Raw genomic sequence first — 24055 nt, forward strand, 5'->3', positions numbered from 1 at the left:
CATATGCAGCACTTTGCATTTGACAAGGTTAAACTTCAGTTGCCACTTCTCAGCCCATCTGCCCAAATTTTCTAGATCCTGTTGCAGTAACACATTGTCATTACTGTCACTAACAACTTGCTAACCTTTGTATTATCTGCATACTTGTACATTAAGCCTGATATCATCAATATCATTGATAAATATACAAAACAAGATTGGGCCCAATACTGAATCCTGGGAATAACATATGTCCACAAAGAGCAGGGTCCATTGATTACCACTCTCTGTCATCTCCCACTCAACCACCTTTTTATTCATTGTAGCAACTTGCCCCGAATGCCATTCTGCTCCAATTTGTACAATAGTTTTCGATGTGCAACAATATGAAAAGCTTTCTTGAAATCCAAGTGTATCACATCAAAGTTATTTTTTGCCTCTAGCTCCTTTGTGACCACATTATAGTATCCAATCAAATATGGGACAGGAATTTGGACAGGTTTTAAGGGTATGCTCCGCAGGTTTTTCCGTTATAATGTGGCTTGCCACTCAACGTTCTCTGTGAACCACTCGGCTTCCGGCAAGATCAGACACTAATATTCGCATCTAGAAAACCTGGGTTTCATATGATAGTTTAGTGGTTTTTGTTGGGACAAAAATCTTGTGTCCTCAAGATTTACTCAGATTGACATTGAGAGCAAGCTCGCAACATCGAAGAATGCGTTTTGTATACACTTTGGGCTCCTTTCTATGTGATTGGGCTCCAAAGCGTCGCATAACTATGGTCCTTCTTCAACAATTTGTTCAGTGAGTTATGTGTAGCAGAGAATTGTCACAAGGCAAAATGAAGAAAAAAACAAAGTTTATTACACATATTAAATTGTATACATTACCATAAAAGAACTGGTCATGATTTTGGTAACACTTGAGTAGACTGCTTGGGCACAAACTAGATAGCAGGTTAAAATATTGCTGCTATTGAAGTAACAAATTAACAGTGATCTTCCTGTGCGAACTTCCCTCATTGCTCTCACAAGTATTCAAAATGATTGGTGCCGGTCATACCATGCAACTGCAGTAGTGCTATGGTAGTATGTTAGTTTAACAGTTATAATTAATATTTAGGTCAATTAGGTTGATAAACTGCATTATCTGTTAAAACCTGAGTACTAAGTAAGAATTGATACAACAATTTTCAAGAGGTGTCAATAAGGACAGAGGTCTGTGAATAAGGGTAAAATTAGAGGGGGGGGAAATTGGCTATGAGTGGCTTTGTTTGGTATATTCTTGTAAATGCTGATCAACTTACCAACAAGTTTCTGCTCTTCCTCAACACTTCTAGGTTTGACTCTTTACTCCATACATACGGCTCTTAGAATATCTGTTCAATCACCCGAATCTGCTGTCCTCCTAGGCTTTCTTTATCTTGCTCTTTTCAGGACTCTCTGACCATACTCGGATATGAGGGTCTCTTCTAACTTTGCAAACCTCTCGAAACTCCAACAACTTCTCAAATCTCCAAAATCTCGTTACAACTCCGAAACCTCCAAAATCTCCTTATAACTCCGAAACTTCCAAAATCTAACCAAAAAATCGTGGTTTTGCTAGCCCCTTTTCATATATACCTCCGCATCTCCCTTCCTGAGTTTCCCATGACCCGATCTGAATACACTGGTTAATTACGTGGGGAGGAAAATGGTATTTAGGGACTGTCATCTATTGCGACTGAACACTACTAAAAATGATATGTTATGTGGAGAAAGGAAATCCCATACTTGTACAGAGCAGTTTCTCTCAATTTCTAGCGGGGTTATCAGACATAAATTCATTCACCTCTACGCATGGAATGTCGAAATGACAATCAATGTGTTTATCGGATTCTGATAACGCAAGAAATCATGTCTCTTGTTCTGCAAATTTTTTTCTCTATTTCTGACAATAGTCGCCTTCTGCCTTCACCGTTCTTGGAGATATTACGTGTTCGATGCTTGCGTGCTATTATCGGGAGAATGACCTGATGTTACTAATTGACTGGCACTTAATGGTGGTATAGCATTTCAACGACCGCATCCCCTGGGCGATGTTGATTGCACAGGCGAAAACGAAAGTGAAATGCAGCTATCTCTGAGGGAGTGCCGTAATCCTAAATGTAAAGGCCGTGACAAAAGTTTATGGCGTCTTGTCGCATAGAATACTTCTTATAGGCAAGAAAAAAGAATAAAAATGAAAGTATTTTCATAGGTACCACTAAGTTGCCGATGGTAATCTTTTAAAACAAAGAGATTACTTTTGTGCTTAGCATCAGCGCTGTCCTAAATTTCTTGAAAGCGAGAGGGGTGAACAATGCGTACCCAGTTAAATCTCTCGTTGTCCCTTAAAGACGTAATCTCATAAAGAAAATTTTCTTTGTTCTACAAACGGTATTTTAAATGTAATTGCGAAGGGGAATTAAAAAAAATTTGCTAAACAGAAAAATCTGGTTTAAAGAAGTTTGATAAACAAAGGTCAGACTGTACTTATTATTATTTTTTAATGATAATTTTATTTACTCGCCTTTTTACGATGGTTTTATTAATCATTGTAAAAAGGCGCTTAGCCACGAATTTGCCAAAAGGTGCCAAAAATATAACTATGCCTGTGCCCAGCGGTGCCCACATCTGGTGTATATGAGCTTGGCAGACTCAGGGTCCTGAGATGGATATCATCATTCTTCTCTTGGTGATTCCTCTCTCTCTCTCTCTCTCTCTCCTAAGCCTCAGGCTTCCTTGCACTATATGGCTAATAATAATAATAATAATAATAATAATAAATACCACCAGAGACTCAGAAGTCTGCTGAAAGCAAAGCTGAAATGCTGAAATTAGGGAACACAGTTAAAGCCATAAATACCTATGCAGTTGCCTGACAATTGCCCGAAAAGGAGGAAGCAGCCTGATAGACCTCATTGAGGAACAGAATACAACGATAGTTAACCTGAAGGATTACTTCCAGAAAATACACAGCAGCACCCCAGGAGGCCATAAGGAAGATAGACAAGCAGTATACTACACTCAACCTAAGCGAGGAGCCCCCAACCAGGAGGTACAAACGAAGCTAGAAAGATGGCCAGAGAAGACACTCCACGGCAGAAACTACAATGATCTCCATCAAAATCACATAGATAAAATGGTTTCCAATGCATGGCTCACGAGCGGGACTCTCTACCCCAAGACTGATGGATTCATGCTCGCCATCCAAGACCATGTAATCAACACCAGGAACTATAGAAAATACATCGCCAAGGAGCCTGGTGTGTTCGATGACATATGTCGAAGATGCCACCTGGCCTGAGAAACGATCCAACACATCACCGTGTGATGCAAGGTGATCCCCCAGACTCAGTACACTGACAGAGACAACCAGGTAGCCAGGATATTAAGGACTGCCTGGCCAAATCAGAAGCTGGCAAGGAAGTTCCAGTTGATCGTAGAAAGTGTACCTTCTTCAAGTCCGAACCCCAGGCAGTACTAGATACCCCATCCCACAAGCTGTACTGGGACCGCGTCATAATAACGGATAGGACAATCCCGCACAACAGACCCGACATAAACCTTGTGGACAAGAAGGAAAAGGCTGCCTATCTGATTGACATAGCAGTACCCAACACTGGCAAACTGCAGAAAACCCATGGGAGAAAAAATCAGTAAGTACACGAAACTAAGACAGGAGATCAAAGAGATGTGGCATATGCAACAAATAACGACCATCCTGATCATCGTGTCAACCACAGGTATAGTGTCAAAGACCCTACATAACAGCCTAGCAGCAATAGGTCTCCCAGGGAACACCTATAAGGAACTTCAGACAGTCGCAATCCTGAACACCTGTAGAATAGTCAGAGAGTTCCTCGACCAACAGTAACACCACAGATAAGAACAACCACCCTGTGTACTTGCTAGCAATACCCGTCACGAAATGTAATCCCCAATAAGGGAGAAATAATATAATAATAATAAATATCATCCGACCAGAAATTGCTTGTAAACTGAAGTTATGATATACTGAACCCTTGAGGTCTTAATCACCTCGGCACAAATTAAAACAGATCCACAAAACTATTTCAAACACGTAAATTTAATTCCTAGAAGTTGTCATGTTACCAATCCCTGCTTACTGGTTGTGAATTTTATTATTATTTTTTTTTCTATAATTAAACATTTTAAATGGTTTTTAGACTTTTCTCAAAGATAGCTGCCCCTATGCGAAATAATTGTGATTGGCGGTGTCATGATATTTTTTATGTACCGTATTATTTATTAAGTGCGATTGTGATTTGTAAGAGTCTGTTATTATATATATACATACAGTACATATATTTTTTTCTTTTCCCCTGGTGTCAAGAAAACGAGTTTATAATTACAAAGCCGTATTTTATATCCACTTGTAGATAGGCGTGTATAAGTTTTGAAAGTGCATTTTGTGATAATGCCGGAAGACAAAGATTCAAATGTTAAAAAGCCAAGGGAGGAAAATGCTGTAGAGTTGGAAAGTCATTTAATTTTGAGGCTGCCAACAACGCCGGCTGCTGCACTCAGAGCTGCATTGAGGTCTGGGGTGATGAGTTTAAAAGATAGGTTAACGATTCAACTTGAACCTGATATGAGGCATGGAACCGTTCGATTTGATAAATGGGCACTTTCCTCGCGTGTAGTTGATTTGCCAGCAATTATAGAGTCATACAAAACTCTTGATCGAAAGACATTTTATAAAACTGCTGATATTAGTCAAATGATGATATGCAAAGAAGAAGATGATGTACAGAAGACTGATGAAGAAGAATCTCCAAAAAAGAAAGATAAAAAGGATTCTAAGGATAAGAAGTATATGTGGCCTCATGGAATCACTCCATGTTTGAAAAATGTGAAAAAACGTCGATTCAGAAAAACTCTTAAGAAGAAATATGTTGACTTTCCAGAAATTGAGAAGGAAGTTAAGCGACTTTTTCGAATGGACAATGAGGCTATTAATGTACGCTATGAGATAGTAAATGCAGATGATGAAAAAGTTGATGCAAAAGGTAATGTTGATTTTGTTGCTGGTAACATGTCACCATCAGCAAGTGGCTTGTTGAATAGCAATTCTCAAAGTATGGATGTAGCAGAACATGACATATTTGGTGAAGTTCTTAGTAGTTCTGATGATGATGATGATGTTAATATTGTGGACTTGGGAGATGATGAGACTAGCCGTCTGTCAGCAGGTACGTCACACAATAATGAAGAATCGGCAAGTAGACAAGGACACTTAGTGACTGAATTTTCAAAAGAGATGTTGGAAAGTCCAGCAGAATATGGTATGTCAGACCAATCACAAGACCAGGATTATTCAACAGAGAATGTCAATGCAGCTGCAGCACAACTTGAAGCAGCCACTGCAGAGGAAAGTCTTGATCAGATACTAAAAGAGAATGTTAAATCAGAACAAGAAAAGGCGGCATTAATGGACAAGTTGAATGAGCTTGGTCAGGAAATTGTTGGTCTACAAGAAAGGTGGCAAGCACAAGAACTAGAAATTGGTAGTATAGAAAATCAAGCATTGAAGCAACGGCTCCAAAGTATTATTGACAATTTAAAGCAACAAGAAACTGAAAAACAGAGAGAATATGATGAAATAGTTACGCTTCTTCACCAGAGCTAATAAGTAAAATATTTTTAGTTTCTTTCTTATTGAAGTTACACTGAGTATTTAAATGCAGACAATTGATGTTTACAGTGTAGTACTTTACTCCTTTCAACCCAACTGAAATTTGGGTTGAAAGGGGTAAAGTCATTATCTTAGGCTTTAATCTCTCATAAATCATAGCTGACATAACTGCTGTACTTATTAGTGCATTATGGCCATAGACACCCATGCACCAAAAAAATTCTCAAACAAACAAGCTGTACCTATACACTGATTCAACTGCTAGAATCATTTGTTAGAACAGTATAGAAGTTACAGCACGTAACCGCTAAACACACTTAGTGGTCACGTGCCCAAATAACTGTCAACTCAAATGTGCGCCATTGACTGCATGTCTACATAAGACCATTCTCATCTCGTATTGCAATGTTACTACCATAACTTACTGAACTATTGCACATTAATTGGTAGTAATAGGGAAGTGCTGTTTATTAGTTATATAACATGTAGCGTAAACTTGTACTGATAGCATCATGACCTGAGAGATCAAAGTCTGGTTTTTGTTACTTTTCGAAATGAACTTCTTCTATATCATTCAGCTACTTTTATAAAAAGCTAATAACTTAATGCGTTAGTAATGGTATTCACCATATAGTGCAAGGAAGTAGTAGTAGTAGTAGTGGCAGGTGATGCAAGAAAGCAAGTGTATAAGCTTATGCAGCATCAGCCAAAAAAAAACAAAAAAAAAAACACACCATTCCCTCCAAATGCCTGTCCAGTTTCTCCTTAAATTTATTCAACCTATCAACTTACACAACGACAGATGGAAGTTTGTTCCAGCAATTAACCACCTGCTGGCTAAAGGCAAATTTCCGCACATCTATTCTACATCTGTCTTTTCTTAATTTGAATTTATGCCCCCTTAGGTTCGTAATCTGAACAAGTGGAATGATCCCATCAGAATTCAGCGTGCTCAATCCATTCAAGGCCTTATACACCTCAATCAGATCACCGCACAGGTGCCTAGTCTTCAGCCACTGCAATTTGCACAACTTAAGCCTCTCATGGTAAGAAGATCCCCTCATTCCCTCACCAATCTTGTTGCCCTTCTCTGTACATGCTCAAGCAAATCTACATCCTTCCTAAAATGAGGCCTCCAGACCTGTATGCAGTACTCAAGGCGTAGCCTGACCATTGCTTTATACAGAGGGACAATCACCTCTTCCCTGCTAGCAAAATTCCTATATATCATTGACAAAACCCCATGACCTGCCCTGGCAGCCTGTCTGCATAGCTCAGAAAGCTTCATATCTGACTGCACAATTACTCCAAGGTCTTTTTTATTTTCTACCACCGTAAGTGTAGTACCGCACAGTTGGTATATTTCTCTGGGGTTACTTCTACCCATATGCAGTACTTTGCATTTGTCAAGGTTAAACTTCAGTTGCCACTTCTTAGCCCATCTGCCCAAATTATCTAGATCCTGTTGCAGTAGCACACTGCCATTACTGTCATTAACAACCCTGCAAACTTCGACACTAAGCCTGATATACCTTCATCGATATCATTGATAAATATACAAAACAACAGAGGACCCAACACTGAACCCTGTTGGACTCCACTAATAACATTAGTCCATGAAGAGCAGCACCCGTTAACTACCGCCCTCTGTCTTCTCCCACTTAACCATCCTTTTATCCATTGTAGCAACTTACCCTTAATACCATTCTGCTCCAATTTGTACAATAGTCTTCCATGTGCAACAGTGTCAACAAACCCATGCTGTGTCTGAATTATTGCTGCAGTCTTGTCTAGATGATCCTGCAATGCATCTTTAACCAGTGACTCTATTATTTTACCTGGAACAGAAGTTAAACTAACTGGTCTATAATTACTCGTGTCACCCTTCGATCCCCCTTTGTGAATTGGGGATACATTTGCACATCTCCAGTCCGTTGTGACCTCCCCTGAGTCCAAGGATGCTCTCATAATTATGGCTAAGGGTTGCTTAGTTGCTTTGCTGCCTGCTTTAATATAACTGGATAGATCCCATCCACCCCAGGTGCCTTTCTTATGTTTAACTTCAACAATTTCCCCTCTACTTTGCTCTTAGTTATTACAAAATCATTAAGCACTCTGCTACAATTTGATAACCTTGTGGCATTTTCAAACCTTAATAACTTCTCATGTGTGAATGGAGATGCAAAATACTCGTTCAGTTTGTTTGCTATCTGAGCAGGATCATCAACAGTCGAACCATCGATATTAAGTGGACCACTCAGATTCATCCCCTTCCTTTTAGAGTTTATATAAGTAAAGAAATCCTTGCTGTTTTTCTTAGCATCTTTTGCCAAAGATTTCTCGTAATCTGCCTTCGCCTGCCTAACCTCCTTTGTGACCTGATTACAGACTAGCTTATATCTGCCATAGGCTTCTGAGTCGCTTGATAATTTATATGCATCCCATGCATTTTTCTTCTCTGTCATGAGTCTCATTAGTTCATTTGATAACCATTTAGGCCTAAACCTTGAACATTATTTCTAAATAGGTATGAAACTTTTAGTAGCATCCACGATTAATTCCTTGAATGCTTCCCACTTAGAATTTACTGTTGGTAACATTGTCAGTTGATCCCACTGTACAGAATTTAAAAACTGTCTGAGACCACTGTACAAAACCCTTTCCTTTACCCCTGATGGTAATTATATCTTTAAGTAAATCCCACATCAGTACACTGTGATCACTACCACCTAGTGGTTCCTTTATCTGCAAATTCTTAATACATGAATGATCACTGCTGATAACCAGATCAAGAGTATTACCCTCTCTGGTTGCCTCTCGAACATGCTGCTGCAGAAAACAATCATCCAATAAATCCACAAAAGTCTTACTAGTGTGTGAGTGACGGACCCACAAGTTCCAGTCAATATCTGGGTAGTCATAGGCTTTTGCTGCACTGGCAAAAAAAACAAAAAAAAAACACACCAAGTAGATGAGAAAATACAAGTTATATGCTTCTCTTCTCACGTAACTATCCAGTTGGCCTTTGAATTTATTCAAAACGTCAGCTTCAACAACCTGCAAGAGCAACTTGTTGCAGTAACCTGTCTAAAAGAAGAAAGAAAACTTCCTACAATTTAATCTAAACCTGAACCCTGTAATTTGAATTTATGAATCCTAGTTCTGGAATTCTTTATAACAGTGAGAATTCTATTTTCAGTCATTTTATTAATTCTCTCAGAGCCTTATAAACCTCAATCAGGTCACCTCTTAGGGCCTGGTTGCCAAGCGCTGTAGCCCACATGATTGGTGACTCTTGTGTCCCCAGGTTGGAGTGGCATAAGTGATAATAGGAAGAAAGTCACCCATATTGGGGAGTCAAGGACCAACCCTTTGCTTCCAGTCAATTCTCACAGCTCTTCTTAACTTAGATAACGTGATCTTAGTTCATTCTCAAAAATATTTAATGTGAGAGAGAAAAGATAACTGATTGTCAGAAATTACTCCTAAATATTTCATGTTGGTCTCGTGTGATTGACAGTCGTCCTTCTCCCGATCTCGCCATTCGAGTTGCTTGTCTTTGGACCCTTTCAAGGAGCTCAGTGCCTTTTTTCAGATGAGGTCTCCATACTTGAACACAGTATTCCAAATTTGGTGTTACAATTGCCTTATACAGTAGAATTATGACCTCGCTATCTCTACAGGATAGCATTCGTTAAATCATCATCGATAGGACACCATGGGCTTTCCTGGCTTCCTGTTTACACTGTTCAGAAAACTTCATATCTGCCTGTATTTTGTAACTCCCAGATCCCTTTCCTCCTCCACTGTTTTTAATTCAACCCCACAAAGTGTATAGTTCATTTGTGAGTTGCTATTTCCCAAGTGTAAGACTTTGCATTTAGCAGCATTAAAACGTAGCTGCCACTTCCTCCACCATCTTTGTAGTCTGTTCAAGTCATCCTGAAGGAACTCTGCTTGGCACTGATCATTAACGACTATTCGAACTTTACATCATCTGCAAATTTTGACATTGTGTCTTCTATCCCTTCGGCGATGTCATTTATGAAAATGAGACACAAAAGGTCCAAGAACCAATCCTTGAGGGATCCCAGTCCTGATGTTATGCCAATCTAATGATCTTTAAATGTGATGAGTCAATTAATAATTTTGAATGAGAATAAAATGTTGAACTTGAATATTTATGCAAATATTTGTTAATTACATTAAACTTTATTTTCAAATCAAATCATCCTGGTAGACATATCATGGTTTTCGATCATATTATTATTAGCTATATGGTGCAAGGAAGCCTGAGGCTTATACTGCACCGGCCAAAAAAAAAAAAATAAAATTCCTGAGTTACCCTGAGAGAGAGAGAGAGAGAGAGAGAGAGAGAGAGAGAGAGAGAAAAGTAGAAGGGAACCAAGAAAGAGAAGAATGATGATATGTGTTTGAATATCATCAGCCTGTTTTCTAAGCAGATTGATTTTAAATATTAGGGTTTGCTCAGGCTGAATGATTTCCCCTTATGAAGTATAACCCTAACTGTAACATTATTTAGTGTTCTTCTTTTGCAATAGTCACGGAGACATAACTATGTTTGTCTTTACAGTAAAGATTGATTACAAAATTTCAAATACATAAATATTTGCTTGCATGGATACCTTGAACAAAATACCAGTTCTTTAGGCACCAGAAAATTTTGGTGGAAGTTACGTCCAAAAAGAAATAACATTAATTTATAAATGTCTGAATTTCGGACGCCAATTAATTTCACTTTGAGATTTTCAGTTACGAGAAATTCAAAATATTGAAGCCGAAGACCACTTTCAACTACAGTCAAACTTGGTTATAACGACCATCAAGGGACCGACAAAATTTCCTTTGTTAGAACCGTTACTCGCTATATCAGTGATACCGGAGATGGGGAACCCCTGGGGCCATTAGACAATGAGTGCTTTATATCAGTGATGAGTTAAATCTAGCTCCTATTTTTTTAAATTCTCAATAACTTGATAAAAAGATAATTTAAAAAACAAAAGAAATTTTAGAGAGAAAAAAAGTAATATAAATATATACCTGCATATTATTTGTATTAATATGCATGTATAAATTACAATACACTTAGTATTAAACGCAATTTATTTCTCTGTAATTAAAATAATATTATTTATTAATAAACACGATTTCAATTAGTGTTTATTTATGAATCTTAAAATTGATGTTTATTTTAAAGATTTCACTTTGATATTTCTTAAGTTTCCCCTTAAAACACTCAACACGTTAAAAGTTGCCTCAGTTCCTTCAAGAAAATTGAAAAACTAATGTGTCCATTGCACCCTGAGCTTGTCAGCACTGATTCTGATTCACTTTCACTTATCATCATTGTCGTTATCGTCTTTGTTGAGCACAGCATCTACAATGTCACTCTGTAGGAAGACCACCAGTTAACAAGTTTTTGTCAACTTGTACAAATTCATCGATGTTGTCTGTATTTAAACCCACAACGTTGTTACGTAGCAACCATTCGGATAATGGTAAGTTGTTTTCTTCATTTCCGTCATCATCTATGATTGAAATTTCATTTGAATTTAATTTTGATTTCTTGAAGAAAATCCGATATGGTTGTCGAAGTAACATTGTTCCACGCATCAGTCAATAAGTTTGTATCATCCAATATCGATATAGACTCAGTAAGTTCCTGTTCTCTTTGACAGATCAGATGTAGAACTAGAAATCTTTTATAAAATCCTTTCAAACTCTTGATTACACCTATGTCCATTGGTTGTAAAATTGATGTCGCATTGGGAGGCAGAAACACAAGTTTAATATTGGACAAATTTTGAATCTGGTTATCAATTAACAATAAAATATTTTTATTCTTTTTGAATAAGTCCTTATTCCAATCATTTACGTATTGCCGAAAAATATCTGAAGTCGTCCAAGCTTTCTTGTTTGCAGTGTAATCCACAGGAAGTTTCCCTACGTTTTTGAAACGCTGTGGGTTTAACGATTTTCCGATAACAAAGTTTTTTTTTTTTTTTTTTTTTTTTTTATCAGTTCCTGTAATATTTGTGCATATGAGCACTGTCAAGCAAGCCTTTGATTTTTTTCGTAAACACATTTTTCCCCTTTGAATTTAAATATATTTTCAGGTGTCAAATTATAAAAAAATCCTGTTTCGTCAGCATTGTAGATGTCTTTGTAATTGAAATCTTTCCTGATTTCTGCCCACACACGGTCAATCCATTCATTTGCCATTATTGGATCTGCAGATCGAGATTCTCCACTAATTTTTGCATAAACAATGTTTTGTTGGTTTTTAAATTGATCCAGACAACCATCATTACATACAAAATCATCCCGTCCAAATTGTTTAGCAAATTTTTCCACTTGAGCCTTAAAAGATCGGATTGTCTATTGAAAATCCAGCACTTCTTTGTGTGGTGAACCATTGAAGCAATGCTTCATTACCGTTTGTAACCTCACACTTTCTAATTTTTTTTTTTTTTTTTGGTTATGTTCTTTTCCAGTGCCGATATGTAAACATCTTTATTCTTCCACAATAACCCCAGGGGTTCACATCTGGTGAGTATGGGCTTGGCACACCCAGGGTCGTGAGCTGGATATCATAATTCTTTTTCTTGATGATTCCCTTCTACTTCTCTCTCTCTCTCAGGGTAATTCAGAAAATTTTTTTTGGCTGGTGCTGCATAAGCCTCAGGCTTCCTTGCACCATATGGCTAATAATAATAATGTCGATACACTTGAAGAGGACAAAGAAAATATTTTTGCACACTTCATTTTTTGCACCACATTCCAACTCACAAATAATTTTGACTTTTTCGGGAATTGAGAGACACTTTCTTATGTTAATAGACATGTTTCCGAAGAAAGGGTTCATTTCTAACTGATTTTATTGAAAAATGATAAAGTGATCTGGATACAATTCTTAGAAGTCCCGAAATGCATACAACATTCTCAGGGGTCCCGAAATGCATACGACGTTCTTAGAAGTCCCGAAATACATACAACATTCTTAGCAGTCCCGTTGACAAAATTCTTGGGCGCCTCCGTAGCCAGGTGGGAAGGAGCAGCAGTGCGTAGCACACGCTTCTTGATTAGACCGGGGTTCGAGCCCGTCACCACCAAATACGGAGAATGTGGAAAGGTCATTCAGGGAATGACCACCGCATATCCCGGAGCAATATGGCCTTAGTTGCTAATGCTCCTAAAAACCAAATAACAAACAAACAAACAGACAAAATTCTTAGAAGTCCCAAAATAAATTTATGGTTCAGTGAATACAAGACAATCTGTGAATAGGGTAATGCAACAAGCGGCAATGCATTATTGTATAGCCCCATCCCCTAAAGGGCAAGATCAAAAACTGGCCGCTAATCCGATGCGATGCGGGTCGTAATAAAATGTAACTCGCCCTTTTCATTTTTATCTATTCCAAGAATTGGGTTTTTGACTACCCAAGTTACCAAAATTTGTTTGTTATATCTGTGTAGTATGCTCGTTATAACAGTGAGCAATTATATGGGAATACACATAAATTAAAATCATTATGGTTTTTAAAAAAGCGGTGAGAATACCATAACAATTTTTCATTATTTTAAATTTATTCTGTGCTCTCTGCCAACCATTGGGGCTGCTCCATTCTTTTTCCCAAATATAAATCTAATAAAGCAGTTCCAAATGCTTCCAGAAATAACATCCGGATTATTCTACGCACATGCAGTAATAAGGCTTAACAAAAACAGGAGAGTCTAACGTGACGCTTCTAATATAGGACTTGAGCACAGAATTCTTACTGGAGCTGGAATCCTCTGAACTGATAGAGATGGTGGCATCTCCACATTCAGAGGCTGCTTTCACTCAGAGAAGAAAGAGGACAATCAGCACCTTCAAGAAGAGATGCTTTAGATGAGTACTCGTACATAGATGTTAACACCTACGTACTCGTACGTAGATGTTAAGCTATCACCAAACTGGATCTTTTTATTTTGTCTGGCGTCTCATTGACCTTTTGTGCCTGATTCAGGGGTTAATGAGTTTTAACTGTAATTATTTTGTAATTTTTTTTTATTTCATAATAAACTTTCTTTTGAATTGGTCAGTGTTTACAATAATTTCTATATAAAATTATTGAAATCAGTGTCTGTCACTAACACAGATTGACTCCTTAGATCTTCATGTAGAAGTCAATCCCTGAGAATATGTATAATCTTCAAGTTCTTCACATTCACATAAGTTATTATTAATCAGTTCAATATGGTTCAATTTGTAGGTGACTAGTCCATAGCCGAGTGGTCAGGAGCACGAGTGCAGTAGCACACGCTCTTTGAGTGGACTGGGGTTCAAGCCCATGACTGCTAAATATGATTAACATTTGTATTTACTGATTTATTATAAACTCCACTGACCTGGTGGTCATGCTGGAATGTAAACAAGAACATTTTTAACCCCAGGGGCTCACATCTTGTTAGTATGGGCTTGGCACACCCAGGGTCCTGAGCTGGATATCATCATTCTTCCCTTCTTGGTGATCTCTCTCTGGGTAACTTGGGAAATTTTTTTTTCGGCTGGTGCAGTGTAAGCCTCAGGCTTCCTTGCACCATATGGCTAATAATAATGACACACTACAGCACTGCTAACTAACCATGGTCAGACTTTTAAAAAGATTTCATGGATCAGTTGTGCTTCATCTGAAGTGTTCCATATTTGTTTCTACCTGCAGATGTAGTTTCTAATTATTCAACGTATGAGCTCCGTATTCAGTGTTAGGTTTTGGACAGGGAGCAACACCCATCAGTTTAATCCTCCTGTTCTTAATACAGTATTCCAAAGTCTGTTTAATAACTACTAAGTCAATGGGTTGTTTTCTAGTAAGGATTTGTAGAGTATCATTAGAACCGTCCTGTATGCCTTACGTATGGCTAGAAGTATGAAGCATTAGGCTAGGCAGCAATCATATTCCTTCTGTTGATAACATTGGTGACTCTGTGTCCCCGGGTTGGAGTGGCATAAGTGATAATAGTAAGAAAGTCACCCATGTTTGGGAGTCAAGGGCCAACCCCTGCACCTCCAGACAATTCTCACAACTCTTAATTTAGATAACATGATCTTAGTTCATTCTCAAAAATATTTAATGTGAGAGAGAAAAGATAAGTGATCGTCAAAAATTACTCCTAAATATTTCATGTTGGTCTCGCATTTGTTTATTTGTTATTTGGTTTTTAGGAGCATTAGCAACTTAGGCCATATTGCTCCGGGAATATGCAGCGGTCATTCCCTTGACCTTTCTGCATCCTTCGTGTTTGGTGGTGACGGGCTCGAACCCCAGTCTAATCAAGAAGCATGTGCTACGTACATGCTTCTTCATTTCCCACCTGGTTACGGAGGCGCCTGGTCTCGCGTGATTGACACTCCACTAGATTGGACTAGAGGTCTTCTAATCTAATTCCTCCCTTTACCATCAATATGGTAGACTTCAATAGAAATTAACTTATTAGTCTGATACCAACTGTTTAAACTCTCTATAAATGCTGTGGCATATTCTTAAATCTTCTTTCTAGACTCCATCTACTAAGGGCATTAAATCATCTGAATATGAATTATGAGTGTAACATGTTCCCTTCCTTGCTCTAGAAGCTTGTCTAACACAAAATTCCAAAGGACTGTACCAACATCCTGTCATAGGTTTCTTCTAATATCTTACGTACTTTCAGCTATAATCCTTCTCTCAGTAAAACAGTCATAACCTTATATAACTGAACACTACAGATTTCCTTATTCTTCTTAATACAGTCACCAAAGTAAATCAAAAACACTAGAATCTAGTAGAGATTTTTGCCAGTGTCATTGAGGATGTCAAAGAGGTGATGATTAATTAGATGACTGTTATTTGTACCAGCATGTTAGAGAAAGTACTAGGGCTGAGAATATTCTTGACCTCATTATTACTCATGAATTAGATGACATCACAGGGCTTAAAATACAGGAACCTTTGGCAGGTAGAAATCACTCGGTTTTCATTTGGAAGATGAAGAAAGAAAGATGTTGCAGTAGTGAAAGGTAATTCATGGGTTTTAACTTAAGAAGAGGGGACTTTGACAGTTTAAGGTGCTATATGGCAGCTATTAATTGGACAGATTGAAAAGTGAAGGCAAATACATTGGAATTATGGAATACTTTTAAAGAAAAAAATCACAGAAGCCATGAATGTAAACACACCATTAATAAAATATTGCTGGGGGAGGGGAAGACCAAAATGGACGACTGCTTAGCTGGCTGGTCAAATAGAGCAGAAACATCACAGGGCTTAAAATACAGGAACCTTTGGCAGGTAGAAATCACTCGGTCTTCATTTGGAAGATGAAGAAAGATGTTGCAGTAGTGAAAGGTAATGTCACGGGTTTTAACTTAAGAAGAGGGGAATTTGACAGTTTAAGGTGCTATATGGCAGCTATTAATTGGACAGATTGAAAAGTGAAGGCAAATACATAGGAATTATGGAATACTTTTAAAGAAAAAAAATCACAGAAGCCATGAATGTAAACACACCATTAATAAAATATTGCTGGAGGAGGGGAAGACCAAAATGGATGACTGCTTAGCTGGCCGGTCAAATAAAGCAGAAAAAGATAACCTGAGTCAGTTACAGAGCAATGAAAAGTACTGAAGCCTACAACAGATACAAGTTGATCTGTAATAGTACCACAAGACAAAATCAATGGAACCCAGCTAACCTTCATAGAACAGACAAAAGTCCTGGGAGTAGTAATAGACAACCGCCTGTCTTTCTTCTCCCATCTACAGCATCTGAGTTCCAAGACCATAAAGTTCTCTGCTGCAATTATACGGATCTCAAGAAGTGAGTGGGGACTCTCAAAACGAACCCTTCTTCTTTATTATAAAGCTGTCTTTCTCCCAATAGTAACCTATGCTGCCGAGGCCTGGTTTCATAGTGTACCCATCATTAAGATGAAAGAAAAGCTAAACTCTATATAAAGAGCTATGTTACTGGCGACCCATCGAATCTGTAGCCAGGGTGTGGGATTAAAATTTTTTCTTTCTTTCTTTAATTATTATTTTTCATTTATTTAGCTTTTTTTTTCTTTTTTTTTTTACTCGCACTCTGTTCTGACTTCTGGGAATTTGCTGTCACATGCCAGACAGCTCTCTCTCTCTTTTTTTTTTTTATCACAGGGAATTTATTTATTATTATTATTTTTTATTTAATGTTATTTTTATTTATTTAATATATTTCTTTTTCACCACTGTGAACTATTATTATTTTATTTTTATTTATTTATTTTTATTTTTTTTTTTTTTTTGCACCACGGGGAATTTTTTTTTTTTTTTTTCCTATTATTATTATTTTTTTTCCCTCTCTGGAGTGGGCCCCCAGAGAAATCTGGCCCACCTTTTGGCAACATCAGGTGGTTCAGAGTCTCGTATCGAGTCAGTACATGCTCCATTGGGACTGGCCCACCTTCCCGTGATGTGGACAAGTACCCAGAATCATCTGTCTAAGTGACTGATGCTTCTGGGTATAATACACACAAACCTACGTCACACACATCTGGCCCATTTGTAGTGATACTGTTCTTCATAGAGATATGAGGCAGAGATGAACTCACGTTCTAGGAGCCACCCCTTACAAAAACACATGTCCATGTAATAGTACCACAAATAAGGTTAGGGATATGTATGAGAAAGCATTGACTAAGAGCAAAAAATGAGGACAAGGAATTTTTCATGTATGTGAATACAACAAAGAAGAAAGCTATCAGATCAGACCCTTGTGCTCTGGGTGTGGGAAAGTCTTGGATAACCCAGCTGACGTTACAGATGAACTGAATGGTATTGAACTGAATAGGTATTGGCCTTTACTGATGAAAGACCCTTTATGCTGAGGAGAGACTGAGCCATATGAAATTAGTGATTTTGTAACTACAGATGATTGTTTATTAGAAAAACATTTGAGCATATATAAGCAAGTAAGGCTTCCGGAGTTGATGGCATATACCCGTTAGTTTTGAAGGAGGAGGCTGCCAGAGAGTGTACTGAACCACTGAAGTTAATTTTGAGGGCATCTTTTGACTCAGGGAAGATTCCTTTGGATTGGGAAAGTGCCAACATATTACCAATACATAAAGGTGGTTCTAAGAGTGAAGTTGGTAACTACAGACTGGTTAGTCTGACTTCAGTGAGAGGAAAAATCTTAGAGGTGATGATTAAGAGTGCAGTCCAGGAACATTTAGATAGATATGGCATTCTGAAGGACACATAACATTGCTTTTTGTTAAGGGAAAATCATGCTTAACTAAGTTAGTAGGTTATTTTTACACAGTTACTCATGAGCTGGATGTAGAGAACAATTTCAACATAGTTTATTTGGATTTTAGCAAGGCATTTTACACAGTCCCTCATGGGAGATTACTGTATAAATTTGAACAGGTTGGGATTACTGGTTGGATTCTAAGATGGTTTGCTGGGTGGCTGCAGGGAAGAAGGCTGAGGGTTTTGATTAATGAATATTCTTCAGATTGGTGTAATGTCAGGATTGGTACTTATGATACAGGCAGTTTACACTAATTTAATGAATGAAAAACAGTGGTGGAGAAGAAAGTTATCTGGGAGAAATCTGCCTGTTTACATTGATTTAATGAATTAAAAACAGTAGATGAGAAAGGGATCTGGGGTTATGGCACAAGAAAATATGAAGTTTTCTGAACAGTGTAAACAGACAGCCAGGGAAGCCCATGGTGTCCCATCAATGATTTGTTTAATGTTATCCTATAGAAATAGGGAGGTCATAATTCCACTGTATAAGGGAGAAATTTATACAGTAATCTCCCACTCCTCATGGGAGATTACTGTATAAATTTGAACAGGTTGGGATTACTGGTTGGATTCTAAGATGGTTTGCTGGGTGGCTGCAGGGAAGAAGGCTGAGGGTTTTGATTAATGAATATTCTTCAGATTGGTGTAATGTCAGGATTGGTATTTATGATACAGGCAGTTTACACTAATTTAATGAATGAAAAACAGTGGAGGAGAAGAAAGTTATCTGGGAGAAAGCTGCCTGTTTACACTGATTTAATGAATTAAAAACAGTAGATGAGAAAGGGATCTGGGGTTATGGCACAAGAAAATGTGAAGTTTTCTGAATGGTGTAAACAGGCAGCCAGGGAAGCCCATGGTGTCCCATCAATGATTTGTTTAATGTTATCCTGTAGAGATAGGGGGGGGGGGTCATAATTCCACTGTATAAGGCAATTGTAAGCCCACATTACACTTGGGAAATAGCAACCCACAAATAAATTATACACTTGGTTGGGTTAAATTAGAAACAGCAGAGGAGGAAAGGGATCTGGGAGTTACAATACGAGCAGATACAAAGTTTTCTGAACAGTGTAAACAGGCCGCCAGGGAAGCCCATGATGTCCTATCAATAATTTATCAAATGTTATCCTGTAGAGATATGGAGGCCATAATTCCACTGTATAAGGCAATGTAAGACCACATTTAGAATACTATGTTCAAGTATGGATACCATATCTGAAAAAAGACATTGAGCTTCTTGAAAAGGTCCAAAGAAGGGCAACCCAAATGGTGAGATTGGCAAAAGGATGATCATTTGAGGAAAGACTGATTGTGGGCTACTGAGCTTGGCAACCAGGTACCTCAGAGGTGACCTAGACCGGGGTTCGAGCCCGTGACCACCAAATACGGAAGATGCGGAAAGGTCAGGGAATGACCACTGCATATCCCCGGAGCAATATGGCCTTAGTTGCTAATGCTCCTAAAAACCAAATAACAACAACAACAGAGGTGACCTGATTGAGATTTATAAGGCTCTGAGAGGGATTAGTAAAATGAATGAAGATGGAATTTTCAGTATAAAAAATTCTAGAACTAAGGGTCATAAATTCAAATTACAGGGGTTGAGGTTTAGACTAGATTGTAGGAAGTCTTCTTTTAGCCGGTGAGTCATTGTTTGCTGGAACAAGTTGCCCTCGCAGGTAGTTGAGGCTGACAGTTTCAATAAATTCAAAGGTCAACTGGATAGCTGCTTGTGTGAGGAGGGACACACATAATTTGCATTTTCTTATCTACTTAGTTTTTTTTTTTTTTCTTTCCATATTTTTTTTTTTTTTTTTTCTCCCAGTGCAGCAAAAGCCTGTGCCTTCCTTACACTGTATGGCGAATACTATTACTATATCTCAGCAGAGGCGCCTCCGTAGCCAGATGGGCAGGAGCGGCAGTGCATAGCACACGCTTCTTGATTAGACCAGGGTTCATGCCCGTGACCGCCAAATACAGAGGATGCCGAAAGGTCGGGGAATGACCACTGCATATCCCCAGAGCAATATGGCCTTAGTTGCTAATGCTCCTAAAAATCAAATAACAACAACATATCTCAGCAGTTCATGCTAAAACTACTCCATCCACACATTGAAACTCCTAATAGCTGTTTCTGAAAATGCTTTCTTTGATTTCTCCACTGAAAATTCCAAAAGTTTAAGTTAACTATCATACAATTAGAAAAAATTCATGAAGTTTAGCCTAATTATAAGCATGTGTTGAGTATAATTGAGTAGCATCTCATGTACAGTTATTAAAAACAAGCTGTCTCTATTGCTGTGTACTTTCCTTCAATCAGTACCACTCTCTGACTTCATGACATTGAAGCATTGTCTTCAATGTCATGGAGCATACTCATCAACAATTTAAATCAAATTGTTGATGCGTGTGTTTCATGGAACAGGTGCTCATGGTGCTCACGACAGGTGTCTTATTGACAGGTTGGCATCCAGTTCCTTATGTTCACTGAGGTGCATGTTTTTTTTAGTCTGCATTTTGCTGACCAACAGGTCTAAAGGGTGTTGTAATTTCAATTAATTATTTTATATTTTTAATTAATTATATATACCATATATATAATGTTATTTATTTTTTTATATTATCTCTCTATACATTAAAAAAGTTTTCCTCCTAGTGATATTTATTCAAGCCAATGGGAGAAGAGGGTGGGGAATTATATCACTACAAATGCACAGGTAAATAATTACATAAGTCATTTCTTGATTAGATTTCGATCAGTGAGTTATAATGTTAGTATATTAGTATAATGTTATTATTTGTATAATAATAACATTATAAAATGCAAAACTATACAAATATTTACAAAAAAAAAACTAAAATATTTACAATTATACTTTTTTTTCATTAATGGAAGGAACACAAATATGTTACTGGGCAGAATCACACTTTCTGTTGACAATGTACAGTGCATACGTGGGATGCATTGCAAGACAACTGCCTCCATAATGTTCACCAACCTCATGCAAATTCTTCACTGTCTAATACATGACCATGCCCGGCATCATTTGATGTTCCATTGTAATGTTTTTTTTATATTAATGTCAGCTGATGAAGGGACCCATCGTCCCAATATAGTTTGTATATTTGTAAATGTTTTAGTTAAATCTTTCAGTCCTGCTCTTTCAGATGCAACAGTATTCCTCATGCATTATGGAACCCGAAGCAAAAGGCCTTTTCCTGAGTGACCTATGTCAACGCAGGTAAATAATTACATAGTGATATTTATTCGATCTCGAGAATTCTACGTGGTGGAGTAGCTAGTGGGATGCCGGTCACGTGGTACAAGTGGGTGGGCAAGTATGCCACTACAAATGCATAGGTAAATAATTACATAGGTCATTTCCTGATTAGATATTGATCAGTGCATTTCGACAGGTGTCTTATGTAGAAAAGATTTGACTTACTCCGTCATACCTCTACATAGAAAAGCAAGTGTGGGAGTTGGCGAGTAAAGCAAGCAGGGTGTGAAGTCCCCTAATATTTTATTATTTATATATTTAATATTGATTTATATTATTATTTATATATTATATTTTATATTAAAAATGTATTTTTCATAGTTGTATTCAGAAAAGGTTGAAAATAAAGATGGCATCTAAAAAGTGAACAATTTTGAATTTTTACTGATTTCAAATTCCTGCAGGCACAGAGGAATTTCAATTTTTTGCATGCCTGGTTACCAGTTAAATTAAATAGAATATATATTAGATAAAAGAAATTAAAATATACTGGTTAAGAGTGCTAAAAATATATATACAGTCAGTCCTCGTATAGCACGATAGTTGTGTTCCTAGAAACCCTCGTGCAATGCAGAATCGTGCAATATAGACAACAGGCCCTATGGGAAAAATAGGGTTAGGTGCAGACCACCCAAGATTTGAACACATATTTGTAACCAAAACATTACCAAACACAATAAATAATCGTAATAAAATACATAAGTATTTTATTACGACTATTACGTAATAAAATATTGCTAATGCTTTTGCTTCTATTGTAAGCAAACTTGTTTTTTGTTTGATTTTCTATCCAAACAGATGACAGCCGTTCCATCTCTTCCAATTCTTTGTGTCTTAATCTAACGGATTTTAATTACACTTTGAGTTGTTCCTGCTATGAAAGTTGTTTTTATTTTCTCTGCATTCTTTGTAATTCTCGGCGTTGCCTCATTTAGGTCTGTATCATGTGCAATATCACATGGTCTTTCATTTCGCTCAAAGCGTTTCACAATTTCATATTTTTTCTCTTTCGACAGAGGCGGACTGGCCATAAGCCTTACCGGGGAAACCCCGGTGGGCCGGAGGTTGGTGTGATTTTGGCCATAAATGCTGGTATGAGGCCACTACAAATTTTCCCGGGTAAGAATTTTTGATCCAGTCCGCCTCTGTTTATTGATATTGCTTTTCTTTTTCTCTCTGAATCTGCAGTGTCTTCACCAGGACGCTTCCTTTTCACACCTTTTAAATATTTTACTCATTTAGGGAATAAAGCACAATTACAAAACGAGGAGGCACGCTTGATACACATAAACAAAGCTGTAGCAATTGAATAAACAACACTGTAAAGGCAGAGATACACTATTAACACCTCACATTATACTAAAGCACATTTCTGGAAGTTACTACCATAAAACAATAAAAACAATTTCCAGTTGCATTTCTGCTAGTGGAATCTGTTATAAACTGGTAGTAAACTCGATCTAATTGCATTTGCGATTATACCGATAGCTGGAAGTGTGTTGGTTTTTACGTTATTATTGTGAAATGTGTTTCCCCTTCACTGATATAAAAAACATAAATATATTTTCAGAATCTTCTCTTCATTCCTATCGTGTTGCGTTCGGTTGGGGTGATTCCACATTCGACTGCCATTTCTTGTAAACACAAAGGCGAATCGTGCATAAGCGAATTCGGTTCATGTTATATAAGATATCGTTCCCCTATTTATAAATCGTGTATGATCGAATTCGTGTAGTGTAAATACGAGGACTGACTGTACAGGAAAAAAACTAAAATACACAGTACCTTTTGTAGGTAGCCTTTATCAACTGAAGTAAAAGTTGTTAGCAGTGGCTTAAATATAGTGATTAGAGTTGATCACATGTGCAAGCACAAGTCATGGAGTGGAAGGCAAAAAAAAGAGAGGAAACATGGGTGAAATGATGGAGGCACCTGCTTATCTCACATAACACTGAAGCCTCAACAGTAGGTTGTATGTAAGCCTGAGTGGAACTGATGTAGATTCCAGCCAGTGGCAGATGTTAAAGGTGTGGGCCTAATCTATTATGCAAGCATCCTTGGCATGAGGTTATGGCTCTCCTGGCAATAATGTACATATACTACTGATTGGACGAGATCGGCATTCTTGATATCATTGCATTTAGTTGATCCTCCAGAAGATGGATTGCTTTACTGATGTTGCCTGCATTACAGATCTAGATTCTGTCTGGTGGGGTGAGTCCCTGCACATGGAGGATGAGCAGTTTGTAATAGTATTACTAATTATGCATCAGCATTTAAAGATATATCCCAGTAATTAAGAATTGGTTCTGGGTAATTGCATTTACCGAGATCTGATTTAACCTTCTCAATTTCTTTTGGCTATTTCATTAGAGGAATGAGATTACACTTAGTCTGTCTTTTTCTTACTTATAGTCTGTATATTGATATTAAATGCCAGGTAATTCAAGCTTACAGGTCCATAATTATTGATATCTAAGCTTGACTCTTTGTTCCAGGAAAAATAACAGTCAGTGGCCAAAGAAGTAATGCAGGATCACCTTGATGAAATGCATTAATAATGTAATCAGCACAGATTTGTTAAGGTGAGATCTTGTCTGACCAGTCTAATCAGCTATTCATCATCATCAGCCATTTTCAATCCACTGCAGGATGAAGGCCTCCATCAACTTTCCATTTCCTTCTGTTTTGTGCAATGACCATCCATATACTACCCACAAACTCATGAATTTCATCTATCCATCTCTGTCATTGTCTTCCAGGTTTTCTTC

General features: G+C 37.6%; 1 protein-coding gene across 2 annotated transcripts in view; it reads left to right on the top strand.

Moving 5' to 3' along the window:
* Window positions 1-4416: 4416 nt before the first annotated feature.
* Window positions 4417-24055, top strand: part of Taf7 (TATA-box binding protein associated factor 7) — a 55080-nt gene continuing 35441 nt past the window's right edge. For both annotated transcript variants that reach the window (XR_016547072.1, XM_090375425.1), the window contains exon 1: window positions 4417-5658. Coding sequence is in view for 1 of the 2 variants with exons in the window: in XM_090375425.1 (XP_090231551.1) it covers window positions 4444-5655 (1212 nt within the window). In the remaining variant the exon portion in view is untranslated. The remainder of the gene's footprint in view (window positions 5659-24055) is intronic.

This window comes from Mastigoproctus giganteus, chromosome 6 (genome assembly GCF_048544385.1).
Source record: "Mastigoproctus giganteus isolate SK-2022 chromosome 6, ASM4854438v1, whole genome shotgun sequence".
NCBI classification, from domain to species: domain Eukaryota; kingdom Metazoa; phylum Arthropoda; class Arachnida; order Uropygi; family Thelyphonidae; genus Mastigoproctus; species Mastigoproctus giganteus.